The 17,567-nt window shown below is 38.3% G+C and overlaps 2 protein-coding genes across 5 annotated transcripts; one reads left to right on the top strand and one right to left on the bottom strand.

Annotated features, from left to right (window-relative positions):
• Positions 1 to 5,885: 5,885 nt before the first annotated feature.
• On the bottom strand, positions 5,886 to 11,078 carry LOC112277204 (solute carrier family 40 member 3, chloroplastic). 4 transcript variants are annotated; one of them, XM_024509276.3, is made up of 13 exons: positions 10,923 to 11,078; positions 10,395 to 10,778; positions 10,032 to 10,094; positions 9,452 to 9,581; positions 9,094 to 9,183; positions 8,735 to 8,920; positions 8,319 to 8,393; positions 8,036 to 8,158; positions 7,773 to 7,890; positions 7,342 to 7,488; positions 6,991 to 7,097; positions 6,746 to 6,859; positions 5,886 to 6,555 (listed from the first exon to the last, which is right to left on the bottom strand). In XM_024509276.3, exons 2-13 carry the CDS (start codon positions 10,652 to 10,654, stop codon positions 6,205 to 6,207), a joined length of 1,764 nt encoding a protein of 587 aa, XP_024365044.1. In that variant the 5' UTR covers positions 10,655 to 10,778; positions 10,923 to 11,078; the 3' UTR covers positions 5,886 to 6,204. The 4 variants fall into 4 exon arrangements, with proteins under 4 accessions (XP_024365044.1, XP_024365046.1, XP_073387323.1 ...); XM_024509278.3 differs by having other exon boundaries at positions 8,084 to 8,158; XM_073531222.2 differs by having other exon boundaries at positions 8,087 to 8,158.
• Positions 11,079 to 13,804: 2,726 nt separating this feature from the next.
• LOC112277223 (uncharacterized) lies at positions 13,805 to 15,999 on the top strand. The gene is made up of 2 exons (XM_024509313.3): positions 13,805 to 13,945; positions 14,229 to 15,999. Exon 2 carries the CDS (start codon positions 14,269 to 14,271, stop codon positions 15,532 to 15,534), a length of 1,266 nt encoding a protein of 421 aa, XP_024365081.1. The 5' UTR covers positions 13,805 to 13,945; positions 14,229 to 14,268; the 3' UTR covers positions 15,535 to 15,999.
• The last annotated feature ends 1,568 nt before the right edge of the window (positions 16,000 to 17,567 follow it).

Here is a 17,567-nt window from a genome sequence, read left to right as displayed (position 1 = left end):
TGCATCTCCTTCTTTTGGTGCAAAATAAGAACGTCTAGATAGGGCATCGGACAAACCTTGTTGTTTTCCTGGCCGATAAGTGATAATGAACTCGAATCTTGACAAAGACATACTCCATCGAGCTTGACGACGATTCAATACGCATGCTGACATGAAATATTCGAGGTTCTTGTGATCTGTATACATAGTGACTGGACTAGAAGCGCCTTCTAGATAATGACGCCATTCTTGAAAGGAATCCACGATCGCAAGAAGTTCTTTATCGTGGATCTCATAATTGATCTCGACTGCTGAGAATTTTCTTGAATGAAAAGCTATCGGATGAAGTTTGTCATCTGATCCCATTTGTGATAAAACTGCACCCAAGGCAAAATCTGATGCATCTGTTTCCATAAAAAATGCCTTGGAAAAGTCAACACGATATAAGACTGGTGCAGAGACAAACGATGTCTTCAAAGCTTCAAATGCTGCTTCTGTTTCTTGATTCCATTGGAATTTATCTTTACTAGTCAAGCGTGTAAGTGGAGCTGCAACTCGTGAGAAATCTTTGATGAAGATCCGATAGTAATTGGCAAATCCTAAGAAACATTGGACATCTTTTACTGTCCTTGGAATCTTTCAATCCATGATTGTTTGGACTTTCTTAGAATCCATCATGAGACCATCATTTGAAATGATGTATCCTAAAAAATCAACTTGAGTAGTGTGAAATACACACTTTTCCATCTTGGCGTACAATCCTGTAACTCTAAGTTTTTGTAATACTTGATGAACATGTATTTCATATTCTTCGACGTTCTTAGAATAGATCAGGATATCGTCTAGATAGCAGACGACAAAATTGTCTAAGAATTCATGAAATACATCATTCATGAGATGTTGAAAAGCAGCTGGTGCATTCGTGAGTCCAAAGGGCATGACATTATATTCGAAATGTCCATACCTGGTTTGAAACGCAGTCTTCCATTCATCTCCTTCTTTGATCCGTACTAGATTATATGCTCCTCTTAGATCTATTTTTGTATAGATCTTAGCTTGATTCAACTGGTCAAGGAGTCCTGATATCAAAGGTAATGGATACCTGTTCTTGATTGTGATCTTGTTGAGTCCTTGATAATCAACACACATTCGTAAAGATCCATCTTTTTTCTTTACGAATAGAATTGGAGCTCATGCTGGAAATTTTGAATGGCGTATGAAATTCTTCGCTAAATTCTCGTCAATATATGTCTTGAGTTTAGCCAACTCATCTTGCGATAAACTGTAAATTGGTCCAAATGGTGGCTGAGTTCCTTCCTTGAGGTCGATTGAACAATCATGTGGGCGATGCTTAGGAAGAATATCTGCATTCTTTTTCTCAAAAACGTCTTGATACTCCTGATATTGACTTGGAATGCCACTTGAAGTCTTTACGTTTTCAGAAATAGGTGCAGCATAAATAGCAAAAGTTGATCCTTCTTTTGCTGCGTGTATAAATGCTTTTGCACCTATCAGTACGGGTTTTACTATACTAGACTTATAATTTTTTACTTGGTTGGTAGAACTATTAATAACGCTCTGGGAAAAGTCAAGTTTATACAAATTCCAATCTATTCGAGGGTTATATTTTTCTAGCCAGGATAAACCTAAAATAACTGGATTGGATGGGGATTTAATTATGTTAAAAGCTATGTAGCTATCATGACCGTCTATTGTTACTTTTATAGGATGAGTTTCATGAGTGACATCTCCAGAAGACAAGGGACGACCATCTATGACTTCTACATGTACTGGTTTAGGTTTCTGTATAAAAGGTATTTTACGACTTTTAACAAATTGTTCATCTAAAAAACATGCTGAGGCTTCCGAATCTAATAAAGCAGAGGCTTTGTAATTCTTAGGTCCTAAATATAAGTCTATTATAAAACAAGGAGAGGGCTCTGAGGAGAGGATAGGACCTTCATTAGGAATTGTACAAGGTTCCAGCTGCATGGTCCCTATTGTAGCTGGACAAATCCGTTTCCCAACATGTTGTCTTCTTTGACCGTCGTACCCCTCATTTTATAGTTGCATCGTTTCTTTGGACAATGTTGAGCAGTGTGCTTAGGTTCTCCGCAATATAAACATAATCCTTCTTGACGACGACGAATCTTTTCTTGCTCAGTTAGGGGTTTAAAACGTACCGCGTCAATTTGCATGTCTTCTACTTCCGAATGTATGTTTGGCAAAGATGTTGATGTTGCCATTGAGTAATAACGTTGAGGTTCCCGTGAATGATTTTTGGATCGAAATTCGAAAAGTCGATTATCACATTTTACTTCAAAATCGATTGCTTGATTCAAAGTTTGAGGATCAAGTAAGTTGAGCATCAATTTCTTTACTTCGTATTGTAATCCATAAAGAAATTGACTGATGAGTGCAGCATCATCCCACTTGATGTCAATTGTAAGTTGTCAAAATTGTGAAGCATATACTATTACTGAGCGATTTCTTTGTCACAGAATTTGGATCTTATTTGTTGCAACACGAGTTGCATCGTGTTCACCATACATAGATCAAAACTCCGCCAAAAAAGCTTCCAAATTGTCCAATATTAGATTTTGTTGTTCAAGAAAAGACGAAAACCATGATAATGCAGAACCAGAAAGTAGAGTGCCAATAAACCTGACTTGTGATCCTGGAGTTGGATAGCTTTGCGGTTGAAGTTCAATTGCCAATTGTACTTGATTGATGAACCCTCGAAACTTTGATCTCGTACCATCAAATTTCTCGGGTAAGGCAATTCTTGGTTCTCTAGTGCTTATAGGGTGTTGTACAATTGGAGAAGGAACGTGATTTGTTGTAGATCTTGAAGCAGCTCTGATCATCTCTATATCCCCACTTTCTGCTATTCTTGCTCTTTCCTGTGTTGGTGAATTGAGTTGATGCATCGCAAGCATTAACTCCCTCATTTGCTCTTGCATTTGTGCCATTGCACTCTTCATTTCAACAAGCTCTGCCATAATGATACTAAGAAGAAAATTTTTTTTGATACTGCTCAAGACAAAAGAAAAGAAAGACTTGATAACAAAGAAGATACTAAGAACAATATCAGTTTAGAAGTGGGTAATCCGCAAACTTCTAATACGGTTATGTCTTGTCAAGAGAAAGGGGTAATCCACTCTTACTCAAGAAAAATAAAGCTGTGATATTGTAAGTGCACTCTTGTCAATCTGTCAAGGACAAAGACTCGATGAGAGAAAATATACACAAAAAGGCTATCTTGATATAATAAGTCAAAATATAAATAAGTATGTATATTAAATAGAAACTAGAATGGCTATTGCCAAAAGACAAGAAAACTAGAGACCCTTGAAACTAGACTGGAAGCAAGAAAAGAGTTGACAAGAGTGAAGAAGCCTTCACTCTTGTCTCTATATATACTATCTAACTAGGGGCTACGTGGCGATGTTCTATAGGACCTCCAATATGTGTTGACTTTGTAGGACACATGCCTTGACTTACAAGGCAAGTTTTTCTACGTGTGGGCCACATAGTTAGCTTGATCTTCAAGCTAACAACATGTGTGGCACATGGCCAACTTGTTGACCACGTTTCTAATCCAAAAAGTCAATTAAAGACACCTATGAAGTCAAAGCAGCGTCTAGAAAGTTTCTAGGAAGCTTCTATATTAAATATTATAGAATTAACTTACTTTTATATATTTTTACTTACTTTTACCTATTTCTATATGTAATTATTAGCTTACATGATTATGGCCGTAACACAATGTCCACATCTTGAAGCAATAAAGAAAGTCCTTTGCTACATGAAAGGAACAATATGTTACAATATTTTTCTTTCAATAGATTTGGACAAAAAATTCATACTATGCATAGATTTAGATTGGAATGAAGATTTGAACATAAGAAAATCAACAACATAGATAATCTTCAAGATAGGAAAGACGTCTTTACATTGGAGCAATAAGTTACAATCTATGATTTCACTTCTACTACTGGAGTAAAATATTAGATACTATCAAATAGTACAAAGGAGATAATGTAGATCAAAACATTAATGAGCAAATTAAGGCAAGATATAGAGGAGGCAATGATATTATACAACAATAATTATAGCTCCATCAAATTGGTTAAGAATTTAATTATGCATACAAGAACTAAGCACATAAAATTATAATATTATTATATTCTTGAATAAGTAGAAGAAAAAAATATTGAGGTTTCATACATCCATACTAGTGAGCAGCAAATAGACATTTTTATAAAATCCTTAGATGGGATGCTTTTCTAACAAATGTAATATAAGCAAGGAATTTACAACATTAAAAAGATTTTAAAGTGAGCATCTTACTACTAAGCACTTTCTTTAGAAGAGTAATCTTTAGTATTCAAAAGGTATCTTATTATTTTTTTTTAGCCTACTTTCTATTCCTAGTTCTTTTTTTTCTATTTAAAATGCTATCAAATAAAGAAAAATCATGCCTAAAGAGATTCAAATCCTCATGTAAGAAATAGCTGAATCTTTCAATCTTTAGTCTAAATAAAAAACTAAAAAAAAAAAATGCCTAAAAAAACAATTGCAACTACAATAATAATCTTCATGGTCTAGTTTGAAGAAAGTGATGACTTGTAATTTTGACAACCTTTCAAAAATAGAGTGCCACACTTGAGAGACTCATTGCAAGCAATAAAAAATAAAAAAAATAAAAAAAAAGAATCTTAAGCACAACAAAATATGATCATATATGTTGCAACACAATGTCATCAAGCAGGATCAAGATCAAGATGCCTAAGACTACACTTAGAGAAGACGCTACCACTTGGACAATGTAACTTGCCACCTTTAAATGAGTTGCAAGCACACCTTGACATCTATCTTTGAATTATTGATAAAGAAGATCTTAGCAACATCTCAAGAAAGTATAAATAAGCCACATCAACAAGAAAAGCATTTCTATCTATATACAAGGACTACACAAAGTTGTGTTAAGAGTTTGAAAGATTTTGACTCAAGGAAAGAAAGAAGAAACTCCATCTATTTAGAACTAAGTTATTTATAAGATAGAAGGTGGAGATCATTACATACTTGTTGCCATTTTGGGATCTTACCAAATTTGCCATCATGAGATTGAGGTCTTAAGAAGCAATAGTAACATCATAAGGGGCAAGGGAAAGTATTGGCGAAAATTACTTTCACATGCCTTCTTATGATAAAGTGTTTCTCATTTAGCAAAATTTAAGTCATTGCAAGAGGGCTACTAGGGCATTACAGTTCTTTAGGCTAGTAAATAGGAGGCCATGTAGTAGATTAGGTAGGATTACTTAGCACCTATTGTTCAGCAAGAATTTCTCTTCCAATGAAGATCAGAGTATATATATACACTACAAATGTACTGTTCTTAAACTGAGTTATTAACTCCTTGAGGTATATTAGTAAAAGGATCCTGTTTCTATAGTTCAACTTCACACATGCTGCCTGCTGCTGAGTAGGTAAGCTCATTGGCAAATTTATCTGCATACTCTATTCCCGTCCTTGTGATGATCCGCAGCACCATATTTTCTTTGACTACTACCACCCCATCCACAGAATGTACGATCTCATTTTCCGCAATGTTTACATCAATGGACCACCTCTCAGCATTCCATAGTGTACAATTCTTGGTCAACTTGACTATCTAAGCTTCCAGTTGTCTAATCGAGAAATCTCGTAAAACACATTCAGGGGGTGTAGTTCACCGCATTCAGGGTGACATGATCTTGAAAGATATAGTCAAGTTCAGCAAGAACAGATAAGGTTCGGTCATTTAAGAAAGCATTCCAGCGGTGAAACGCAATACATCTTAGCAAAAGGTGCTCCATCTAATAATGAGACATGAAGAGCCCATACATCTTGTATCTTGTAAGTTGCGGAAAAATAGAAGCTTTATGTACAACACAGTTTACAGGGGGTGTAGTTCACCGCTGAGGTTACCCAACTCTGGACGAGATACAAATTTGTGCACATGGATCTTTATCCTTGGATGAATATATCTTCAAATATCACTCATCTACGCAAAATCCTGCCCACATCACTAACTACATGCACGCCCTACACCAATAACAAGACATCAAGTGCTCTTCAGTAGTGGGGACCATTTAACATTATCTTTATCGTAGAAGAAAAAATTGCATGTTCTGAAGGATAACTACTTGCGTTTACATTTGAAAGACTCGACAAAAATTATTAGAAAGACGACGGGATCAGCTTTTGCAGAGCTAACTGCCTTGCTTCGTCTGAATCATCAAAATGTGGGTCATGAGGAAATAACCGCCTTAGATCGTCAGTTGGATTTGCCAACCAGTGCCAAAAAATCCAGGCAGCACCCACTCCTGAGGCCATCGATAGAGCTGCTAAACCTCCAAAATATTTTACATCATTGGCCACAATTGCAACTACCAGCATAACTAGTTCCGCTAAGCTCGCTAATGATACTTCTATTGTTCCCACGAGATTCGCTTGTGTAGCTGGAATCGCAGTTTGAAAAATTTGGGCATCTACCATATCATAAGCCCAGTAACCTAATCGAGATATCACCTGAAAAAGAAGCAACAAATCTGTTAGAAAAATGAATTAAGATTTTCTTGACAACGAGAATACTATGTAAAACAAACATCTTGCTATTTTGCTGCAGATTCCATGCACAACAGCACTGTCTATTGACGTGGAGCAGTTTCACTTCCTTGACTACAAGAAGAAGAGTTCAGGAGGGTGCATTGCAACTCACGGCTAAAAAGAGAAACAAAATCAATGAGGCTTGCGGCCCGATAGGGTTGCTCAAATATACTGTGACCGCTATTGCAAGTACCAAGGCTTGGAAAATCAACGAAGCTGCACCTGCCTGCTCAGACACAATACAGTCCCCACACATTATTTTACGATTCGAATCAATGACCAATCACTTATAAAACTATCATCACACAAATAATTATGTACATATTAAGTCGTGATGAATCGACATGGCAAGAGTACCTTCGACACCCCAAACTTGCTGATCATTGTAGCTGAGAGAAAGGTGGCAGCAAATCCCACTAGAGCGCATAATCCTCCAAACAGACCAACCAGTGATGCATTCACTCCTGTCAGTTAGAATTCGAAAAATGAGTTTTGATGCGAAGAACTGTGTGCCAATAGTTTTTTCTAAAGTTCAAAAACAACTCGGGAACTCATATTCAGTGCAAACAAATGCGTGTATGCAATGCATGTAACTGGAACACGCATTTCCGATCATGCATCGTTGGTCATTACACCACATAAATGATCAAGGCGCCCAACCTGTCCTAAAACACGACGATCTTATACTCAAACAAAAAAATTAAGTACCTTGCTGGGTGAGATATGTTGTCATCAAACCACCAGGAGCCAAGACTGCATTGAAATATAGAAGCACGTATGCTAAACTTGCAGGTAGTACAGGTTGCGCTAGATACTGTTTCCAACCCCTTATGACAGCTTGCAAGCCTCCCTCCGCTGCAAGTAAAATTAATCTCTTCCATTAGTTCCTCTACATCTTTCATGAAGTCACTGATGAACAGGCTGAAAATAAGACCCTCATAAACAAAGCAACCATGCACATCCAGCGAATTACAAATATAGTAGCTGTACAACAATGTCACGAATACTTCAACAAATCTATGTGTATACGTCACATACTTGTTTCCCACAATGTTAGCATGGACACTTTGCAAAAAATTCTACACAACTAAAACTCATCGCAATCACACGTGTATAACAAAACGGCTTTGATCTATTACCTGCTTCTTCATGATGTGTGTCTGCAGTGCTGCCCTTAGTCTTGTACCCAGGATTCGCATCTTTTGGACGCTGCAACGTTCCCTTGGAAAGTCTATCGGTACTATCTATCAGGTACAGCTGCAAATATCTATTAAAAAAATCAATCTAACTCGATGCACTTCCCACCCAACAAAAAATTATTAAACCACACTTTTTCAACCAGACCAAATCCATTGCATATGTTCTTCACAACCTACTTCATGGGTGGTATTTGGAGCCATACAAAAACAAGATAGCATACTTCCAGAACAGGAAGAGTGGCGATCATTACTACCACCGCCCACTTCACGCACAACTTTGGGTCAAATCGGGACAAACGTATCCCAAAAATGAAGGGACCTGATATCTGCGAAACGAAACAGTCTCTCCTTAAAACTTCAGCAAGCTTCCGAGGTCTACAAAAGACGAATGAACCTGGTCACACTAAACGAGAAAAAAACGGTGACTGAAGTAAGCGACCAGAATTATTACAACATAATCAATGCAGTATCGATCTCAAGTGATACCTCGCACACCAGCTCAACCCTGCGAAGAATGGCATTTGCATTTGCTAGGCCAATCCGCCGATTAGCTCCTGCCAACTGATCAAACAATCACAAATGATAATAAGTTCCAACAACCCTATGTAATAAAAACATGACCTTTAGGACAAAGCCGTCTGAAACACAGACAATATTGACGTTCTGCCAAATCTACTCCAACTAACGGCACTTACTCCAATAACTTCATGTGCTTAAAACCTAAAAATAGAAACGCATAGCTGTAAGAGGTGGATACTGTATATTCCAGCGTATTAATGAGCTTCAGCCAACATGATAGTAAAACCGTGGGAAGCGTCATTCATTCAACATATCCATCATCTCCAAAAGTTCCCCGACCCATTCTACAAATAATAATCGATAAAATGGGCACAGAAGCTTACCAAAATCACCCAGTCTCTTTCAAAGGCTATGCCAGCACCTAGCCCAGCCAATTGCTCCACAGCAGAGGCAACAACAAGCACCAAAAACCAGGGTTGAAGAAATAAGACAGTGGCCGTAGATGCCATAGGCGCTGCTCCATTAAGGGCATAGATGGTGACACCTGCTGAAGTTAACATAGAGAGTGTCTGGAAGATGGTAAAGAGAATTTTATATTAGCTGCAGAACAATAATAAACTACTTTGCAACTGTCGTCACAAAATTGAATGTGACGAAGACCCAACTCATTCTGAGACAAGGCAAACCCACGCAAACAAAGAGACAAAATTAAACTGCATCGCAAAATCCAAACTGCAGTTACCTCCACAACGCATAGGCACTTAAACGCATGTACCCGAGGCATGGAATCCATCAAAGCTCCCACCCAAGGACCTGCTGCAAATATTACAAGCTGCCAACAGTTCGTATGTCACATAAGTTCACTTTCTTATCACACCGCAAATAACTTCCGTGATTCAAAAGACACCATGAAGACTTAGGACCCGGCCCATCACTGTTATCCTCGATGTCTCGACTGTTTTACTTCAAAAATTAAATCAATGACCCGGTTGCTGCAATGACCAAGATCATAATTGAATCTCCGCCAGTCAATGCCGGCCATTTAGGCCAACAACCACAGATTTTGGAAATCGCTGCAACCGAGAGGTACGAAAGCCTACCTGACTCACAAAGCTGACCACAGCAACAGGAAGTAGGGTATGGTGCATCACGGCTATGACAGCAGGCAAGGCAAAGCGCCAGGTGTGCTCCAGAAAGCAGGAGGCAAAATAGATGCCACAGAGGGCTGAACTACGCATGCAAACCATACACACAACATTCCGTAAGAGAGGAAAGGCTGGAAGACAAAAGTACCTGGCCAACAAAGCTAATCACAGCAACAGAAAGCATGTAGCGACAAATGTAGGATACGTTGCTGGCATGGCAGCATTCCAACACCGTCCCTCGTATAAGCCAGTGATCCATATTTCACCTTGGCTTCCCTTACTTGATATTAAGTTTACATGACCATTAAACAGTGTGTAATGCGAGCATAACTTGAACACAGCATGGAAAACATTACGACAAATATTTCGTGCAATGAAAACACGCTGTTCAGGTGAGTGAAAAATAAAATCTGCGACAGAATTACTATCAAGAACAGAGTGCAATGGAAGCAAATAGAGGTTGCCTTCACATCATGATTAGACAACAGAATAGTTTAGTGAAGCATCCGATAGTAAAGACAGAACAGACCCTTACCGTAAAGACCTCGGGATGTACAGGGGTTGCGGCCAATTTCTCTTGCTCCTCAAAAGACTGGACCTGACGGAAAAAGAAGCAAAACGAATCACTACGGTTCCATTCGATCAACATATCTGAATTCCATTTACACATTCAACAATATACACACGGTGTAACTGAACTACCTAATCGCGATCACTAAAAGTGGTTGTATTAAAAATTGATTAGGTCCCTGCCCACTAAAAATCAGGACCAAATTATTCATGAACCTCAAGCTAAGACCTGCAAATTCCTCCTTATCTGGATAACACTGTGTATACAAAACAACTTCACCACATTCAAGCGACTATCAGCTTTCCCTTGCATGGCAAATATGCGTACCTGCATTGTGGGTAACAAAACTTCCACAACTGTTCCATCTTCAATCGGCAAAGGTCCCCGTTTTGTTCGAAGTCGTGTGTGCCTACTGGTTTCAACACAGTTTCAAAGTCGTTTTGTACCCTCCAGAAAGGTACGGCTGATTCGTCAGAGAAATCCACTTTCAGCACCATGAACGGCTGACTCCTTTTCATAGCATTCAGCAGAGCTTGCATGCAGCTCCACGGAGCACACGCCCAGGCGTTAATAAGGTTGTCGAACATCCATCTCCTTCATTAGAGCTATTGTCCATCGGCTGCAAGGTATCAAACTTGCACTTCCTTTGCCGTCGGAGCTCACCATCACGTCGTGTGCTCAGCTGCTTCCGTGGGCTGCAGCATCTCTCACCTGCACAGCGTGTTGACGGATTCCGGGGACTGAGACACGATGTGCATGGGCAGGGATAACACTAGACTGCACCCCGGCGACCCACGAAACTTGCGACTGCGAGAAGCGACTGTGAAGAAGGCTCAATGGGTACCGGGATCTTGCCTGTTCACGCATTTTGTGCCTCCTGTGTCCGACGCGCAATCCAACAAACCGTCCCTGTGGACAGCGATCTCCACGCCAGCGATATCAGAACCCTAATCGCGGCAACTCTCTGAAGTGAGTTGCAGATGCATGCTCCGAAAACTTCAGTAACTCTCTGTAACTTGAGACTGGGAATTATGCGCAACTTGGACCCGTTCCTCCGTGTCAACTAACGCAAGTTGCTCGTCCTGTCGGTAGCCACCATTTTCGGCATACTGGACGAGGTTACAATCGATTGTACTTTTGGCTTTAAATTTGTTTTGTTTTTCTGATCTCGATTAAGTCGTTTTTGGAAATTTCATGGTCTAGATTTTGTTTACAAAGTTAACAATTTAGCTCAATTTGTATATAATTTGATATTTATTATATAAATTTATTTTTTAGAAATTTTATATGTATAAATAAGAAAAATTATCTGATATTATTGAATATTATGCTATTAGAGATGTAGATACTTTTTAAGATATGTATTTATCCTAAATAGACTAAAGAAAAAAAAGATTAAGTTCCAACTTTCTTTTATAAAAAATTAAATGTTAAAAAAGAAATAAGCATAGCTGATAAATATGATTATCTTTTAAATCAAAATATGTGACAATACTAAAGATAATCTGGCACTTAAAAAAACTGAAATTCATAAAAAGTAAAATTTCTATCATTTATCATAATAATAAAAAATTGTCTTGACTACATATTCAAAATACTATTCAAGAAATAAATATTATTCATACAAAAGATTAAAGTAAGTAATAAAAAGAATAAATTTTAACTGGGTTCTGTTCAAAAAATAATATCCAATATGCTAATCAAAATCTTATTTAAAGATAGAAAAAAGTTGTTGCATACAACAAAAAAGTTGTTGCTTGGTAAATCTTTATATCTTAGATTCACTATCTTTATTATTGCTTGTAAACACCATAATATGAAGGATAAGGTTTTTATAAGAAAAATAAAATAAAATAACATGTAAATATAAAAAATAATAAAATTCACCAAACATCAATTTCTCCATAGCCAAGAATATAATTTACCATCACAAACAATGTAAGCAACAAAATAAAGAAATCGCAGAATAAAAATAAACAAGAAATAACATAAACAACAACACTAAACAATATCACAATCAAGAACAAGAATGCAAAGCCCATATCAAGTTAAGGCACAACATCAAAAAAAAAACAGAAAAAAAAAAAAAAAAAAAAAAAAATTAACAACCATGTACTCAAACACTAGCAACATGACCACAAGCATCGTCACCTTGATGAGCAATAACAACAATCATACATTTACACACACTAAAGATACAATAGAGCACTTAAAAACTGAAAACCAATCCTAATATCTCCATAGATGAGCTCTACATAGATACCATGGATGGACGTTATGAATTGAATGATGAACTTTATGAATTGAAAGACAATAAGGTATACAAAAACACCAAAAAGAGTACAAAAGCGTACAATAGAGCACTACTGATAGTACTCCAGGAAATAGCTCATCTAAGGTACCTACCTCCTATTGGGTAGAAGTGAGAAAACGACACTATCAATATTGTTATTGTCATTGTTTACTTTATAATAAATATTTTTATCTTATCATATCATATCAGAGGATCCTTGTGGACCCTGGACTCTTTGCAGCGATGACCACTTAACCAGAGACACGGTTATCTGAGCGACTTCTTGTGTCATATTGTGCAAGGACAAGCGCGTAATGGGAAGCGCGTGGAAGTGGGGAATTTTTTTTACCACTGCATCTTGTAGCAGTGGCAGCGATGGAGGTAGATAGACGAAGCGATCACAATGAAACTGACGTATGCAGGTAATGCTGCAGTTTCCTTTCGACTGATCGACGTGCTAGTTCGTTTGCGATGGAGTAAGTAAATGGTGCAGCGAGTGGAATCTGATTGTTGGTCTTGCATCGAGAAATATCCCACTGACACTGTTATATCAGATTACTTGTATTGCAATTTGACGTGGATGACGCATTTCGGATGGTGGAGACCGTATGAATGGGTGTGAACAACGAATGCCATTTACGATCTTGGAGAAATACAATCATTCAATGGCTGTTTGGAATGTCGAACAAGTGTATTGTTTCCACGGCTGGATGAGCTGCTGGCCAATTATCTGTGTTCCTGGCCGAGACTTACCTTGATATGATCATGAGGTTTGTTGACCGCTTTTTCTTCATAGAAATCAACAGTGCTCCGAAGATGATACACGTTCACCTACTTGATCTTAGGAGGAAACAAAGCTTCGTATCAAGACAACACTCACGCACAGCTCTGACTTTCACCGAGACCATGACCACGTGCGAACGTTCGTTGGCCCTGTAGGTCGTTCACCTCAATTACTATGAAATTTACAAGCTCAAACATCTCAGGTATGTTCGCTGCTACCACAGAGGAGCCACTAGGTGCGCGCACAACGAGAAGTAGACACAGTCAGAGAATGTGATTTTGAGGAGGAAGTTTGAGCACAACTCATGTGGTTTTCTGCACTAGAACTGCAGTTACGGTTACGCTGTGAACTACATCTGGTGATCGACAAGTATCAAGGAAATTTCATGAGTCTGTGAAGGTTGGGTATGTCGCATTCCGGAGAGGTTTTCGGAGGAATAGGAATACGGCTGGAAGTTGCGCAGAGGTTTGAAGCTGTCAGGCATAGATTAGGACAGATTGTACCTTGCCGGTTTGTTGACAGTAGTCTGTACAGCTCGCTGGCGGAGTACTATTACGGGAAAACTCTTAAGCCAGTTCCGAAGGGGCCGCAATCTTGGTTCGCCGACATTTGACAAGGTCTTTTTTGTGTTCTTTTTTAAAAAGAGGTTCAGGTAGTGGGGGTAGAGAAGGGAATTTGTGCCGAGTTGTCGATAGTGGTCTGTGAGTTGTACCGGTTTGAATTCTGGGATCGTCGCGGCGTGCTTGGAGGAAGGATACTGGTGGCGAATTCGTAATCTAGCAGGCGGGGCGGTTTGAACGGGTGAGGATACTAGTGCTCCTCTGGTACTGAATTTGCGCATTTCTCCTTGACATCATGATGGTAACGGGTAGTAGTACTCTGTTAGTTGTTTCTTTCCACGTTGGAGAATTTTGAGTGCGTCTCTCCGATGAGAGAAGCATAAGGGTCTCACTGGTAGAGTTTTGTCGGTATTTTTTTCTCGTTGTTTTTGCGAGGGCTTTGTGGTCATACTGTTGCAGAAGCACCTTTCGGGTATGGATGGAATGGTTTTACTGACACGCTGAAAGCTTCGCTGTGGTATCAGATTGATTTCCTTAAGCCTGGGAAGTGGTTTGGAGGCAAACATGGTGGAATCGAGGCGTGTCCGATGGAAAACCCGACTTAATGTCTTCGTGTGGATGAAACACTTGTTCGACAGGAAGCGCGAGGAGTGTGACATTTACTTTGTTAATTTGCTCTTTGGCTCACCGACGCATACTCCTTCACCGACTCCTCCACGAACCCCTACACCGACTTCTCCGCCAAATCCTCCGCGAACTTCTGCGTCAGCTTACGGCTATGCACCAGCCGCAGACTGTGGACACAAGGCTTGGACGCGAGGTGGCCAGCACGATAACGAAGCCAGTTGCTCAAACCCAAGCTCACTTTACTTCGATCCAGAATTCTGTGCCGATTACGTGGAACAGCATGCTATACCGAGCTTACCACAGCTCAGACGGTCTGGTATGACCGTTCCAGCTCAAACTTTTGAATCTAATTTGGAAACTTTCCACCCACGACAAGGAGAAGAATTATTTCCGAACCAAGGCATGAGTTCAAGTGATGCAATGTCGGTGGATAGCTCAGTGGTTCCCAATCCGATACCACGCACATACGAAGCTTGGCTGCATCCATATGCGGTCCCCAATCAGTATCAACAGACATCTCCAACGGATTGTGATATCTCCGTCAATGACTACGTTAATGAATGCACTGATTCGGAGTTTACTGATGCCACGGAGATATTCTCGCAATCTAATTGCTCATACCAGGTCGGCCATCCAAGCGTGTCGATGATGAGCGTCGACCAAGTGGAGAACATAGAGAGTCTGCGAGACACTGGCAATTCTTCCACCCAGTCAATTCAGACGCAAATGATGAGTCAGTACGTCAATTTCCTAGAGAGGGAATTGGGGTTGGCGGGGACGGCGAAAGGTAGGTGGCGTGCGATTGCTTACCTTGTGAAAAACTACTCGACACTATTGCGGTCTCGAAGACAGAATGGAGCTAGTTCGAGTAGCATTATGGGCGAGGAAGATTCCCCCAAATACAAGGGGATTCGGCTACGAAACAATAAGTGGGTAGCGGAAATCAGGGTGGCCAAAACCAAGATAAAAGTGTGGCTGGGTTCGTACACCAGGAAGAAGGACGCGGCGCTTGCGTATGATGCGGGGTTGCATCACTGCAACCAGAAGAAGTTGAAGAAGTTCAACTTCCGAGAGTCTATTCAGAAACTTGGAGCTTCGCAGTACATTAATATTATCAAATTACGTGAGGAAGAGATGAAGACGGCAGTTAAGAAGCTTGCAGAAGATCATGTCAAAGCTTACGGATCGACAAACATTCGGTGAAAGGAAGGGCATGAGCATTGCAGTCACTCTTGGTAGATATTCTGCGGGTTACGTGTACAGTAGCAGCATTGATCGGTACCCACCATTTTTAATCTTCACGATTTGTTTCCTAGATATTCCTCAGAGTTGGTGATAAAGAGCAGTTTAGACCGTGGATGATGTCGAGTTAGTAAACGGATTATTCTTAGTTATACATGTGCGCAATAGAACTGCTCAAGAATTCAGCCGCTTGAATTTTTTTTCTTGACATTGTAGGATGTCGATTTGCTTTGCAAACACGGCGCTTTGCAGAGACTGTTCAGAATTGACTATGTCGCCGCTTTAGAAATGTCGGTAGGATTTAAAAGAGTGTGCCTCAATGAGGCGAGTCTCTTGTGAACCAACAATTGTGAAGCTAGCTCAATGATTTTTTTCTAAAATAAATTACAATGCGTTGCGAGTGAAGCAACATTGCTAAACCGCAAATGAGAGCCTCAAAATTTGCATGTAGATCGTTGGTTTAGGGAATCTTATGAAGGAAGCCAAAAAAATGATCAAAAGCTTGATGAATTGCAGCAAGCATCACATAGAAACATAGAAACATTTGAACACAAATTGTCTTAGTTGTAACACTTCTTACTAGGCAAACAGAATAGCCATGAACTATATCCAAAATGTCTAAGTAATGGTTATTGTAATTTTGATTAGTGATACAACTGTACAGATCTTAAATGTTCTAAGTATTGGTTATTGAAATTGTGATAAATGTAAGATCTGTACAGTTGGTCACTGATCATTCAAAAAGTTGCAATAAAGCATATTTTCACAAAGCAAAAATCTGCAAAAAAAAAAAAAAAAAAAAAAAAAAAAACTTAATAATAAAAACTTAATAATAAAAAATGGAGCAATAAAATAAGTGGAGCAATGAATTACTGACACAAGCAAGGGACTTAGCTTGGATCACATCTCAACAAGCTAAATTAAACTAAAGATTAGTCACTTTACATTCTACCTAAATTGTATTGAAAAATAATTCAAAAAAATTCTAGAAAACCTTTGATTGGTTTATATAGCTTGAAAAACATAGAATGTGTAATTTACAATGCGTTGAATGCTATTTCTTTAGTGAAAAAATGATGATGTCGAACTAAATTTAATGATGAAAAAAATATGAAAATATATTTATATTTTTCAAAAATTAAAATAAAAAAATACTCATTATGTAATAATTTTGTGATGATGTTTGATTTTGTGAACCAAATTGTATTCCAATATGTTTCTTTTATCAAAAAATGAGTAACATGTTACTGTATTGAAGATTACTTGTGTTCATAAAAAATATCCTAGAAGCATCTTTTATACATGAATGTTTTAGTGATGATATTAATTTTGAGGCATATACCTAATAACTATTTAAAGTTATATTAAAAGCAATAAAAAGTTTTAGGTTGTATGTGTGAATGAATATGTATATAATAAATCATTTTACTTTAAAATAGAATAACTACTCTCAGATTATGTGAATACTTTATCTTAATCTTCAATACAATCAAATCATTGTAATGGTAGAATAAATTCATAGTATCAAGGACATGAATCTCGTAGAAAGAAATCCTCAATACACTCTTGTGCCATTGAAAAGAATTAAAAAGTCACTCAAAGATGATATATTATTGAATTAGAATGGCTATAGCTAAAAACAAGGAAACTAGAAAGACTAGAAATAAGATGAAAGACTAGAAAGGCATTAACAAGAGTGAAGAAGGCTTCATTCTTGCTTCCATATATATATATATATATATATATATATATATTTTTTAATTAGGAGTTACGTGATAATGTCTTATATAACCTCCAAAACGTGTTGACTTTGTAAGACATATATCTTAACTTGCGAAGTGTCACGGACATATGCATGTAAGCCAGTAATTACATGTATAAGTAGATAGAAATAAGTAAAAGTAGATAAAAGTAAGTTTATTCTATAATATTTACTATAGAAGCTTCGTAGAAGCCTCATAGATATTGCTTTGACCTTATAAGTACCTTTAATT

This window comes from Physcomitrium patens, chromosome 25, assembly GCF_059467195.1.
Source record: "Physcomitrium patens ecotype Gransden chromosome 25, ASM5946719v1, whole genome shotgun sequence".
NCBI classification, from domain to species: domain Eukaryota; kingdom Viridiplantae; phylum Streptophyta; class Bryopsida; order Funariales; family Funariaceae; genus Physcomitrium; species Physcomitrium patens.
The sequence above is the reverse complement of the archived record's forward strand: the minus strand, read 5'-3'. Positions and strand labels throughout refer to the sequence as shown.

Excerpts from the sequence above, each read along its gene's own strand:
- LOC112277204 (XM_024509276.3), bottom strand. The coding sequence starts at position 10,654 with ATGTTCGACAACCTTATTAACGCCTGGGCGTGTGCTCCGTGGAGCTGC. Across the intron at positions 8,159-8,318 it reads GGGTTGAGCTGGTGTGCGAG|ATATCAGGTCCCTTCATTTT; the intron begins GTATCACTTGAG and ends TTCGTTTCGCAG. Across the intron at positions 7,891-8,035 it reads AAGTATGCTATCTTGTTTTT|CTGTACCTGATAGATAGTAC; the intron begins GTATGGCTCCAA and ends AGATATTTGCAG.
- LOC112277223 (XM_024509313.3), top strand. The coding sequence starts at position 14,269 with ATGGTGGAATCGAGGCGTGTCCGATGGAAAACCCGACTTAATGTCTTC.